This window comes from Garra rufa, chromosome 14 (assembly GCF_049309525.1).
Source record: "Garra rufa chromosome 14, GarRuf1.0, whole genome shotgun sequence".
Taxonomy (NCBI): domain Eukaryota; kingdom Metazoa; phylum Chordata; class Actinopteri; order Cypriniformes; family Cyprinidae; genus Garra; species Garra rufa.
Genome location: NC_133374.1, coordinates 20,767,191 through 20,780,434, shown reverse-complemented (window position 1 = coordinate 20,780,434; position 13,244 = coordinate 20,767,191). Strand labels below are relative to the sequence as shown.

Below are 13,244 nucleotides of genomic sequence, written 5' to 3'. Positions count from 1 at the left end.
ATATATACATACATATACACGGTAGGAAACTTACAACGTATCTTCATGGAACATGATCTTTACTTAATATCCTAATGATTTTTGGCATAAAAGAAAAATCGATAATTTTGACCCATACAATGTATTGTTGGCTATTGCTACAAATATACTCATGCTACTTACGACTGGTTTTGTAGTCCAGGGTCACATATGTCATGATTTGCATTAAAGGTGACCTATTATGCAAAAATGACTTTTTAATAATAAGGTGTTTTAACACAGTTGTGTGGCCGCAGTGTGTCAAAACAACCAGACAATAATGGTAAAAATCCACCTACTCTGTTGTTTTAGAAACTGTTAATGTTTTTTTGCTGTAATGTTAGCGTCTGGAGATATACAATGTTAGCGGCAAACCATTACAAATGTTGTGTTTTTGGATGCACCAACGAACAAATCTCAATAGACCCCCTTCATCTGAGCCGCTGAGGTCACTGTGGTTAATCCACACGAAGATGTTTAGCTGTATACGGATAATTGAATAGGTGTTTCGTCCAGACGGATCTGTTTTTTCGGCAGAGTGAAACCGATATTTTTAAACTGAGTGGATAAATCTGAAAACAACACCCTTGCGTTTTCATGTGCACAGTGAATGCATATATTTTCTGAAAAGATTATGTCATCAGCCCACGTCTCGTCCCTAGTCAGTCACATAACATCAACAAAAACATGAACAAACACTAAACGATTGCCTTTTTATTAACTAACATTAACAAAGTTTATGCTCGCAAATATGAACGTCAGCTCCACACAAAGTATCACACGTTGGTTTTTCAAACACGTTTGTTTTGCCTTTCTTGGCACTCTGTGACAGTTAAAAATTACATATGAAAGCAATGTGAAGTTGACTGCTTGAATTTGTTGAGCTCTTGGTGGAACTTGTTTGGAACTTAAAAGTTTGTGATAGCATGTGATGGCACCATGAGACCAGCCGTGTTGTAATTTTTAATCGCGCTGTGCTCCTTGTCTGTGTAATTTATAAACATGCATTTATTATGCACAGTATAATCGAATGAATGACTTAAACCAATTCTGGTTTGAGCTGAATACTGCTACTGAGGGTCTCTGACATTTTCAGTGCGTAAGATTTTTTTTGCTAACTCTTGAATCTCCACCCTCTTCTGAAAAAGGCATTTAAAGAGATAAAACACAAAAACAGTGTGTGGTGTGTTTTGGCTCATACCCTTAAAGGTCCCATAATGTACACATTTCTGGAGGTTTATTTTAGTTGTTGATGTCCTTAAGAATATATATTTGCGGTATAAGTGCCAAAATCCATCTCAATATATTTTTACAGCTCCTTTTTTAGGAGCTCTGTCAAAAACAGGTCGATTTTGGCCCATCTAATTAATATTCATGAGCCTCTCTTCTGATTGGCCTGTTGTTTTCTGAGTGACGCACAGCCAGGCCAATCACAGGTAACTATGGTCATGTATCGTTGTAGCCGAACCCAGAGCCATAGACAGAGCCTAGCCTGCTGATACTCAACAGGATATTTCAGAATGATCATTAATGTTTTTTCTTTTTCAAACACCGAATGCAGTAAGCTACATAACTGTTGCTTTAGTAAAGCCCCTTTCACAATGCGCGCTGATTCTGGAAAATTACGGGAACGAGCGCTGTGTGAACAAAAGCCAGAACCATAAAGGCCGTGTTGTAGTGATGATGCACGTTACCCTGCGACTCTTCACGACAAAAAAATACGTGCAAAGTGGAACGAAGCGGCGATCGGGCAAAGCCAGCTCCTCACTATCAGCGCTGAAGCACAGTTTGTTCAGGTTAGTTTCAGTTTAGTGAAACGTACGCGTCGCATTACATCTCACATCCAAACGTCACATGTCTTTATGGGTTGTGTGTAAAGCACGCACAGATTCCGGAAAACAACTGTGAATGAACCAAATTAAACAACTCCGGAACAAATCACGGGACACATTATCCGAGTATTTACCGGAATCGCTGAGTGAAAGAGGCTGAATTTGACGTGCCACTGGTCTCTTATATTCACGTTGTTCTGAAGCCTGTGCAATGATGTAGTTTCGACATCTATCGACTGAACAGGGTTTTCTAGATTAGTTTCCGTGTTGTTGTTGCTTAGCAATGTTATGGACCCGATGTTGTCTGGGTTTGACAAAAGGAGGGTGGGACGTGATTGGTGTTCGGAGTGGTGACTGAAGGCTGTGACTGAGTAGATCGGACGTCACATCGTTACGGAAGTCACAGCGGCTCGTGAAAATGAACAGCTACTTTAAGCAGGCTGTGTGCAGTTTACTGTGGATTGACTGTTTTGAAACTCATATGGTAGTTACATAGCCCCTAGACCTCAGTTATCATGAAAAAAGCCAGGAAATTTCGATTTTGACAATATGGGACCTTTAAAGTGGCAATTTTAACAAGCTATAAAAAACGATCTGTTGGGTTTGAGCTAAAACTTCACACACACACTCTGGGGACATCAGAGACTTATTTTACATCTTGTAAAAAGGGGCATAATAGGTCACCTTTAAATACTGCAAGCACAGGCAATGTTTTGCATTAGTACCTTCATTCTCCCTCTCAGTTCCTCCTCCTTCAGCCAGCCTTCTGGCTCTCTCCTCATCCTCCTGTTGTTTCTGCTGGAGTCTCATAAACAGCACACGCTGCGCTGGGGGCAGGAAACCTGGCACTGCTATCCCAGGCTGATTAGATGGGCCTACATTAGCTGCACCCTCTATGCTTCCAGGGTTCTGGTTCCCAGGTGACTGATCATTGAAGTTTCCACCACCCACACCTTGAAAGTTGTCACCTGTACGGGAGACGAAGAATGGGGCTGAATATTAATCTTATGTTTCAGACGTAGGACAGAGTAGCATAAAGCAGCTCAAATGGTAGAATGTAAAAATACAACATGAACTTACCATCTCTTCCACCTCCATCACCTGAGATGGCTTGCTGCTGCTGGTAGAAGTTATCATAAAAGTTGCTACCAGATGGTCCACCACCAGGAGGCATCATGCCTGTGTTTGGTGGACAAACTTCTCCCTGGACAAAGTTCTGCATCATTGGCGGTCCTGTGCCCATTGATGGAGGGCCTTGATTCATGTTAGATGGGCCCATTGGAGGCATATCATGAGGACCGCCTGGACCCATGTGTCCTGGTGGTGGAAAGCGAGGTGGAGGTGCACCTGGGGGACCTGCAGGAGGTCCCTGAGGTCCTGCTGCGCCTGCAGCAGCATTGCCAGGACCTGGCCCTCTGTAATGAGTGCATCTGTGTCAGCATATTCTGTATGCGGCTAGTAAGTAAACCAAAATGACTTGACTTGAAAGAAAAAGATTGCTAACCTGACACCCAGTTTTTGTGCAAGCTGTCCTGTAGGCTTGACCACAATCTCAAACAAGGATGGAATCTTCTTTCCAGCATTTCCTCCACAAGCAGGTGGTGGACCCATAGGTGGTGGAGGACCTCCGTTGGGGTTTGGTGGCCCTTGGAAGGTGCTTCCATCTGGGCAGGGAGGAGGGGGGCCTGGGCATGGCCCAACTCCAGGACCAGGAACAGGTCCAGCACCAGGGCCTGGAGGCGGTGGACCACTTGGAGGGATATTACCATGTGGGGCACCAGGCATTCCAAAGTCCATGGGTGCAGAGGAGTCCCCTGGGCTAGGTCTTGGTGGAGTTGGGAGAAGACCAACACCAGGGGGTGGTTTTGGAAGAGGGTTAATGCCTTGCTTTTTAAGTTCCTCGACCTCTTTCTCATCTTCTGCGCCAGCTTCGGCATCCTCTGCCAGCATCTTCAATGAAACAAATAGGAGCACTGTTATTTTAAGTGCCCAGAAATAACAAGAGAACTACATCTCAACAAAAGAACTACATCTATCTGTGAAAGTCACCTTATCCAGAAGCTCTTGAGTATCTTCTGTTAGGGCCTCATGGGAGAACATGCACTCCTCACCATTCACACAATTCCCTGTGGTATGGAACAGCTTGCAAGGGAAATCACGTGCAGTGGAGTCAAGGAGTTATTTCGACACTAGAGAGCAAGACTGATCTGTACCATTAAAATATCCTAAAACAGATAATAAGTGCTAATGAGAGTACTAGCCAGCAAAATGACCAAAGGATATCATGCATGTAGGGACAGTTTTCTGCTCGAGCACAGAAGCCAGTGATGTAGAACTTGCAGAGTTCTTTCTTCTTAGGCAGCTCAATGTCATGACTGAAGTTACAGTGGTCACCCTGATGAAACATTGACAGCATTTAGTACAGAAATAAATCATGTTGTCAGTCATATGTGATTTTGCATCATCTTATTAGCCAGACATAATTGCTTTATACATACAAAACATTCTTTCAATACTTAAAAAAAAAAAACAAAGACATCTATGTTGTTTTTCATTTGTTTGCTTACCCATGTACAGCGGCCCTCAATATAGTATTTACAGATGGCTTTCCCTTTCTTATCCGGCCCGTGTTTCTCCTGATCATTCCTCCTTGGGCCTCCAGATCCATCCTAAAACAGTCAGAGAACAAATAATTCAGATGCTAATTTATGTTCTTCTGATTAGTTATGAACCAAGTGGACAACCTGAAGAACTGTCTTACCCCCATGTCCATATCTCCGCTGTTATCTTCATCAGGACCTTGGTCTCCACCACGGCCCCTTCCTCGATTTCTCCCCCTGCCCCGATTCATTCCTCGACCTCCCTTGCCTCTCCCACGACCTCGCCCACCTTTTCCACCTGAAGAAAAACAAATGTCATAAATTACACTCAAACAAATAATACTTCACCTTCCATGCCGACCTATTATCTATTATCCAAGCAGAACTCACCCCGCCCTCTGTCCTTTGATTTCCTGTACTGATTTAGTTCTTTTGAGTAGTCATCATAGTCATCTTCTCCCATGTTGTCATAGTCGTCATCTCCATACTGTCAGAAAAACACATGCATGTTTTAAGATCAAGTAAAAGAAAAATTGACAGATTTACTTTGTAGAACTTGCCATGTAATAATGACAGATAGGACAATCCCAGGTATGGGATAGATATCTAAAAAGTCATGTCTTATATTTCTCAAAGATGGTGTTTTTTTAAGATTTTGGAAATCAAAAAATTCCCTAATAATAACTTGATAAAGTTACTAAATTGTGAATTATGACCCACCTCCATCTCATCGTACATGCCATCACCGTCATCATTCTCTCCTCCCATTTTGCCCCGTCCTCTCCCTCTGCCTCCTCCTCTCCCACCACGTCCCCTCATTCCTCCTCTGCCTCGACCTCTCTGGTTCTTCATGCGGTTTTTGCCACCTGTGAGACAAAAATAAAGGTCACCAAATCTAATCACACAAATGCTGACACTCTGGTGTGAATTTACACACTTCTTTTAAGTCAGAAAATGAAGTATGCAAAAACTGAACTTGTAATACTTTTGACATCTACCCTACCAGTCAAAAGTTTTTGAACAGTAAGATTTTTAATGGGTTTTAAAAAGGTCTCTTCTGCTCACCAAACCTGAATTTATTTGATTAGTATAGCAAAAACAGTAAAATTTTGAAATATTTTTACTATTTAAAATAACTGCTTTATATTTGAATATCTTTTTAAAATGCAATTTATTTCTGTGATTTCAAAGCTGAATTTTGAGCATCATAACAGTACAAATACAAATTATTCTAATATTTGATTTTCTCAGGTTTCTTTGATAAATAGAAAGTTCAGAAGAACAGCATTTATCTGAAATAAAAATCTGTTGTAACTAGAGATGCACCGATCTGGATTTTGGGGGCCGATCACCGATCACCGATCACCAAAAGCAGTATCTGCCGATCCCGATATTACCGATCACAGCGTCAAATCCATAAATTCTTCAATATTGTTGTCTCATGTACAAACATTGACATTGTATTATTAGTATAAAAAGTAGGAAATGAGAAAGTATCATGAATTGACCAGTTTTATTGCAGGCTGAGGCAAATTTCAATATTGAACACTCTCAAGACTCTCAGACAACTTGGACTCAGCTTACATAGAGTAAGTGTTGCTTGCTATCTTAAACTGTCTTTTGGCAGTAATTATGTACAACACAACATTTCACTCTTTTAGAGCTGACACAATTTGTAAACTATGAACCTTAGTTTTTCTGTGGAAAAAGTTAAATCTAATAAAAGAGTTAAATCTCTTAAAATAAAAAAATGATTGTGCAAAACACACATGTGCACCATAATAAACATTTAACTCTCAGGAGGCTCTTTCTTAAAATCACAATTTAGAGTTTAGCAACAAGCTTTTTGTGGAAAAATAAAATAAATATGCCATACATATGCATATACACATACATATACATATACAGGGTGCAATTTGTGAAAAAAAAAACAGAAGGGGGGATGCTTTTAGAAACTTTTTTTTCTCTCTCCATAGGGAGAGGTTGACCAAACTGTTACTGTAATCTGTTAACAACGCGCATTATACCCGTCTTTTTAGGCAAGAACCAGATAATGAGTGTCAGGTCATGAATATGACAGAAGCTGTATTATGTGATCACAATTTAATAAAAACATTGTATTAATAGTAATGGTTTAATTTCAAACAACGAATACGTTTTATAGAGAAGGTGAGCAAAGTATCAACGGAGCTTTTTGGAAACTCAGAATCAGTAAACCACTGCGTCGCAAAAAGATTCACTGTTTTGAAGCGCTCCAATCGGATCGCGAATCATTTGATTCAGTACGTTCAACTTCAAAGCGCGTATGGAGAATCATTTGATTTAGACGACTTTAAAGCGCGTATTGCAAGTAATTTGATTTAGATCGGGACGTAGGAGCGGCTTCGCGGGACGTTTTATCCCCACCGTGGATAAAAATAATTCAGCAGAGGCAGGGATGCATAGACCAGAGGGGAGGAAATCCCCTCACCGGCGACGTCATCTTCAGTGTTAATGCGTTGTAGAGACAGCCGCGCCCATTAGGAGACCCTAGTCTGAGAAGTGGGAATGCGTGCTCTGGCGGCTGTTTGTTGTTATAAACGTCATCTGATCGGCCTGCTCTGATCTATTTTGAGAACTCCGATCAAAACCGATAGCGCCCCTATCGGTCGATTGCGATCGGATGCCGATCGATCGGTGCATCTCTAGTTGTAACATTATACATGTCTTTATCATCAAGTTTAATCAATTTAAAGCATCCTTGTTAAATAAAAGTATTCATTTCTATAATTACTTTCCACAAAAAAAATAAAAATGCTGATCTTTGGATATTTATATTTATCAAAGAATCCTGAAAAAAAAAAGTTTTAAATATTGATGATAATAATAATAATAATAAATGTTTCTTGAACAGCATATTAGAATGATTTCTGAAAGATCATTTAACACTGAAGACTGGAGTAATGATGCTGAAAATTTAGCTTTGATCACAGGAATAAATTACATTTAAAATATATTCAAATAGAAAGTAGTTATTTTAAATAGTAAAAATATTTCACAATATTACTGCTTTTGGTGCATTTTGAATCAAATAAATGCAGGCTTGGTGAGCGGAAGCGAACTTCTTAAAAAATACACTTTAAAAAAATCTTACTGTTAAAAAACTTCACTGGTAGTGTGCCTGATAATTATTAGAAATGAAGTATACCACTTTTGTTGTTAAATCTGAAATCAATATTCACCTCTACCACGTGGACCACCTCCAACCTCTTTGGCCTTGCGGTACTGGTTCAGTTCCTTGGTGAAATCATCATAGTCATCCTCCCCCATGTCTTCATCCTCTTCCCCTTCATAGGTTTCCTCCTCATAGTCATCATAGCCACCATACACCTGCTTGTCCATCTTCATATAGCCACCTTTCTTTGGCATGGGACCTCCATGACCAGAGGGAGCAGGTGGGTAACCTCCTTGAGACTAAAAATGCAAACTGAGATTAAAACCTAATCTGACTGGTCTAGAAAGTTCTGGTGTTATGAGTGCCATTTTAAATAAATCAAGACCTGAACAAAAATAATGTTTTACTCACAGTGGGAGGATACTGAGGGCTGTATTCCCTGTACTTCCTCTTTTCACTGGGACTGTAATCTGATTCGTCACTGTAGTCCGAGTGGTCATCGCTGGAGGATGCGTGACGCTGCGTTACACAAAAATGCATTTGAGATAATATACACTTTGTCCAAACTTCTGTGGTCAGTAGGATTTTTCAAAGAAAATAATGACTATTATTAGCAAGGATTTTTTATGTTGCAAAATATTTCAATTTCAAATAAATGCTGTTCTTTGAACACTTTATTCGTCAAAAAATCTGATGCCGATAATAAGAAATGTTTCTTTAACACCAAATCAGCATATCAGAATAATTTCTAAAGAATCACATGACTCTGAAAACAAAAGAAATGGTTGTTTAAATTCAGCTTTGTAATCACAAGAATAAATTACATTTTAAAATATAATAAAATAAAGGCCAGGTTTCACAGACAGGGCTTAGACTAAACTAGGATTAGCAGATAGTTCAATTAGAATATTTAAGTCATTTTTATAAACATGCTTAGAAAAAAACATTACTGTTGTGCATCTTGAGACAAAACAAAGGCACCGATATATTTTTTTAGATCAATCAGTGCAAGTTTCTTTCAGTTGAAACAGCTCAGACTTACATTTTAGTCTAGGACTAGGCTTAAGCCTTGTCTGTGAAACCGGGGGGAAAAGTGTTATTTTAAATTGTACTAATATTTCAGAATATTAACTGTTTTTACTATATTTTGATCAAAAAAATGCAGACTTAAGAATAAAAAGAAAAAAAGACTTCACATAAACACTCACCTTGTGCTTTGATTTACGCTTTTTCTTGGCCCTCCTTTTCTCTTTTTCACGCTCTCTCTCCCTTTTTCTCTTTCTTCTCCGTCGATGTGACTTTTCCTCATCAGACTCACTGGCATGGTGCTCCTTACTTCTTCGAGGTTTATCCTGGGGATCAGCTCCCTCACCGCTGGGCATCTCTGCCTCTCCGCCATCATCCTCCAGCTCGCCTTCTTCCAGTTCCCCATCTTCTTGCCTGCTTGACAAAATACAAAAAGAACGTCACAACTCAGAACAGGACTACACAGGAAATTACAAAATATTTTTTCTCACTCACTGCCACTGGAGATGTCTTATTAGCTTCGAGTCTATGATAACTAGTTAGTTGCACAAATGATACTGTTGTCATATACTGCACAGAACAGAACATTCACTCTATTAATTGCTTTTCAGGTGAGCCTTCATTCCTAATTCTGACACGGTGATTTCCGCTGGTTTGGCCTTTAACAATTCACTTGTCATTACAGTGTAGATAGCCTGATTCAGACTATAGAGATCTCTTTATAAACAGAGCTGCCAATTTACAGACGCAATACTTTAATTTAGTTGCTTTAGTCATCACAATAAGGTTGTCAAATGTTCAATGCTCATTTGAGCTCTGCTGAGAACAACTCAAAGCCACTCTGTTTATGGAAGATCTAACATGTCAGTATATACTGGATAAACACTTATTACATTCAGGCAGGACAGCCCTTTATACTCCTATCCAGTGATAAAGAGTTGCCACGTAAGGCACTGTGCATTGACAAAACATTATCACCTAACCCTTCAACTTTGGCCTATAAAAACAACAGGTCCCTGCAATGCAACTTCTGACAAGAGCACATGTGCTACTAGATAAACTGCAATGCAAAGCTGTGGGTGAAATATAACTCAAAAAATACAAGACATATTACCACACAAGGTAAATCAGCTGACAATTCAACTCAATACTCTCAGACATGTCAGTCCAAAGTCAGCACGAGGGTCTCAATCCACCCTTTGTCTATAAACTTTACTGGAAGACAAAACTTATTTTACTTAACTTTACATCTTCTACTTATGTTATTATTTTGGAAGGTTCTTCCAAAGCTTTTTTACAATTACAATAAATATACAAAATTCTGTTTCAAGTGACTGTGTGAATCAGATCTTTCATTTAATGAGGGTAAACTTATGTCACCTGCTCCTCTGAACTGTTAGTAATATCCTAAAAGCATTACAGAGGAAATCAATTCATGAATTTTCACTGCATTAACTACAAATGCCTTTGTCTCTATCCGCCAAAAATAATCTGTCACAAGGATTATCACATATACAAGCTTTAGCAGTTACTTAAGAGAAGGTGAAGAGACCTTAAGGTTTTCAACAACCACAACTTCCCTTGCATGCATAATCTTTCACTCACATGAGTTACAGAACACACTCAAGTGTCAAAAATATATTATAAGGGCTACACTTGCATAATTTACTTACATTATTAAAGCACCTTGGGAAAACTGACAACGGCTAAGTCATATTGTTGGCAGATTGACAGTTTGACAACTACCTCTAGTTCAAAAAAGAAATGTTACTAACAAATGTTTACTTTAAGTATCCAAGTAATAAAGCACATTTCATGCAAAGACAAGCCAAATGTGATCAAATCTTGGCCTTTCTGGTAATTAACTGAAAATACTTACTGTGAAATACTTATGCATAAATGATTTTTAAGGGAGGTGAGAGGTTGCATTTTTGGGCATTTGCAGACAATGGTGTATGGTTTGCACCTTTGTGTTTTGCTTCATGTTTTGGTAAGACCTTGAATGCTTTTGAGACACTGGTGAAAGCACTGCTTCATGAGGGATATATGTGCACACAAAGCTAACTAGTTCACAACAAAACTAGGACATGAAAAACAGGGGAGCCTATTGTGGAACATGTAACAAATTATTAACATAGATTATAACATTACTTTCTATAAATGAATTGACGTTGAGGACTTGAACAGTATTTAAAAAGTTTAAAATAAGGGAACAAATAAGTTCCATTATCAGTTCGTATCATTAAAATGTCTTACAGTTAATGAAATCTCGCAAGTTAAATTAATGAGAGGTTTAAATAGGTAAACAGATGCTTTACGAATTAGGTATTTTAAAAATAACAGTAAACTCAGAGAACTTCCTATTTTAAAATATAACGTTATATAGTGTATATTAACGTAAGCAAGACTTAAACATGCAAACCCCTTAATGAATAACCCAACATATTTAAGCTATTTTTATTGACGTCTCCAATAAATCTAAGTGCGTAGCTTGTGACACTTAGCACACAGGCTAAGTGCTAAACTGTTACAAATTAACATCGCCTAGTGTAAATAAAGATGTAACGTAAAGATAAACGAAATCGTACACTATTCGATGACTTATTAAATAAAATAAACGAATGATTAATCAAACGGACAAGTTATATGCCATGCTAGTCCGTCGCTATTCATTAGCTTCCGTTAGCCGTGTTATTGTTGTATTTCAATTGTAAGTCGTCTGCTAACTGTTAGCACTGCTAGCTTTAGCGTTGTCCAGGCCTCGCGATGGTTAAAGATACAAAATCCTTAACGCGTTAACCAGGGATGTTTTTGCCCATTTATCCGCGACATTACATACGGTTTGCTTTTGGCATTAAGTCGAATTTTAGTTTTATGTTAATAACCAAAAAAACGTGTTTTTCTTTTGTCCGTCTGTTCTGTATCTGTGATGAAAACATTGAGTTACTGGAGCAATGTTTTGGCGTAGTGGTGGCCCCTTGGTCTTCGATCGCTTAAAAAGCTTCGAAAAGTGTCTGAAAATGTAAATTTGATCATATTCTGAATGTTTTCCTGATTCGCTTATGACCTTCCAGATTGCGCTGTGTAACGTTTCAAGATGGCGTTTCGTTACCTCTGTACGTTTCCCAGAAAAGGCGACTTTAATCCCTTTGAAAGAAAAAAAAAAGCAAATGCCCGTGCTTTTTGTTTTTGGAAAAAAAAGCAAAGGACAAATCAATAGTTGGATAGAAATATGATGATATTACTCGACCTTTCGTCAGTGAGAAGACTGTTGTGTTCGTGGTTGGCTGTTGGGGAGTTTGGATGGACAGTCATGCTTTCCACAGCCATTTCCTCTAACGTACTACATTCAGTGCAAAAAATCAACTGTCTTATGCGTTACTTGACTTTGATCTACTTGTTGATTGGCTTTAGGAAGAGATTCAGCTCATAGTAGTCAATTCCCCACTAACAGTTTAAAAGAGAAACAGGCTGAAAACGTTCCTGAGGTTCTCCGTCCTACAGTTGCGATGTGAAATGAAACTCATGCACTTAAAATGGCGACGCTTCTTCTCCGAAGAGAAGGGGCGGGCTTCTGCGGCGTGACGTCGTCTGTCACGGAAATGACCGATCGAGTCACGAAGAACAAATACGTAATTTATTTTTCTTTTTTCGAATGCCACTATATAATATATAATACTGATTATCCACAATTAATTTTGTGATTCCAGAAGTTTCAAAATGTGCATGTTATTCACCTAAAAAAAATATTGAGGGGGTACAAATATGATTTCAATTTCCTGATTTCAATTTTTTAGCATTAAAATTAGATCGTATAATATTATTATATTCATAATAATTTAAATAACTGTAAATAATTCTGGTTAAGAACCACTGTTTTAAATGGCCAGTAAACAGCAACACTGCAATCCTGATTTAGTAATTATTTAGCTACACTGTGACACAATTAATTGTTCATAAAATACTATTTAACATTATATTTTGTGAGCATGCACCAAGTAAACTATTATTTATTTATATTAACTGTGGTGTACTTTCCAATAAATACGTAAGTTAAACGTTTTTGAACAGTAAGATTTGTAATGTTTTTTTTAAAGAAGTCTGTTCTGTTCACTAAGACTGCATTTATTTGATCCAAAGTACAGCAAAAACAGTACATATTACAGTAAATATTTATACTATTTAAAATAACTATTTCTATTTGAATATGTTTTAATATCTAATTTATTCCTGTGATTTCAAAGCTACATTTTTAGCATCATTACTTAAGTCTTCAGTGTCACATGATCCTTCAGATCCTTCTGATATGCTGATTTGCTGTTCAAGAAACATTTATTATTATTATCAATATTTAAAATAATAATTTTTTTCAGGATTATTTGATGAATAGAAAGATTCAAAGATCAGCATTTATCTGAAATAAAAAGCATTATACACATTATACACTATATACCATTGAAAAACTTGCTTTTTTTGGAGAATAAATTATAGAAATGAATAGTTTTATAAAACAAGGATTCATTAAATTGATCAAATGTGATGATAAATACATTTATAATGTTACACAAGATTTCTATTTCAGATAAATGCTGTTCTTCTGAACTTTCTATTGAT

The 13,244-nt window shown here is 37.9% G+C and overlaps 1 protein-coding gene across 1 annotated transcript in view; it reads right to left on the bottom strand.

The window, feature by feature from the left end:
* zc3h4 (zinc finger CCCH-type containing 4) overlaps nucleotides 1–12,165 on the bottom strand; it is a 15,079-nt gene extending 2,914 nt beyond the window's left edge. The window contains exons 1-13 of the mRNA XM_073817332.1: nucleotides 11,881–12,165; nucleotides 8,813–9,044; nucleotides 8,016–8,123; nucleotides 7,672–7,903; nucleotides 5,171–5,316; nucleotides 4,841–4,937; nucleotides 4,612–4,748; nucleotides 4,418–4,519; nucleotides 4,134–4,245; nucleotides 3,900–4,009; nucleotides 3,355–3,800; nucleotides 2,931–3,265; nucleotides 2,576–2,818 (exon numbers count right to left, since the gene is read on the bottom strand). Coding sequence (XP_073673433.1) covers nucleotides 2,576–2,818; nucleotides 2,931–3,265; nucleotides 3,355–3,800; nucleotides 3,900–4,009; nucleotides 4,134–4,245; nucleotides 4,418–4,519; nucleotides 4,612–4,748; nucleotides 4,841–4,937; nucleotides 5,171–5,316; nucleotides 7,672–7,903; nucleotides 8,016–8,123; nucleotides 8,813–9,044; nucleotides 11,881–11,960 — 2,380 coding nt within the window. The 5' untranslated portion in view covers nucleotides 11,961–12,165. The remainder of the gene's footprint in view (nucleotides 1–2,575; nucleotides 2,819–2,930; nucleotides 3,266–3,354; nucleotides 3,801–3,899; nucleotides 4,010–4,133; nucleotides 4,246–4,417; nucleotides 4,520–4,611; nucleotides 4,749–4,840; nucleotides 4,938–5,170; nucleotides 5,317–7,671; nucleotides 7,904–8,015; nucleotides 8,124–8,812; nucleotides 9,045–11,880) is intronic.
* Nucleotides 12,166–13,244: the final 1,079 nt, after the last annotated feature.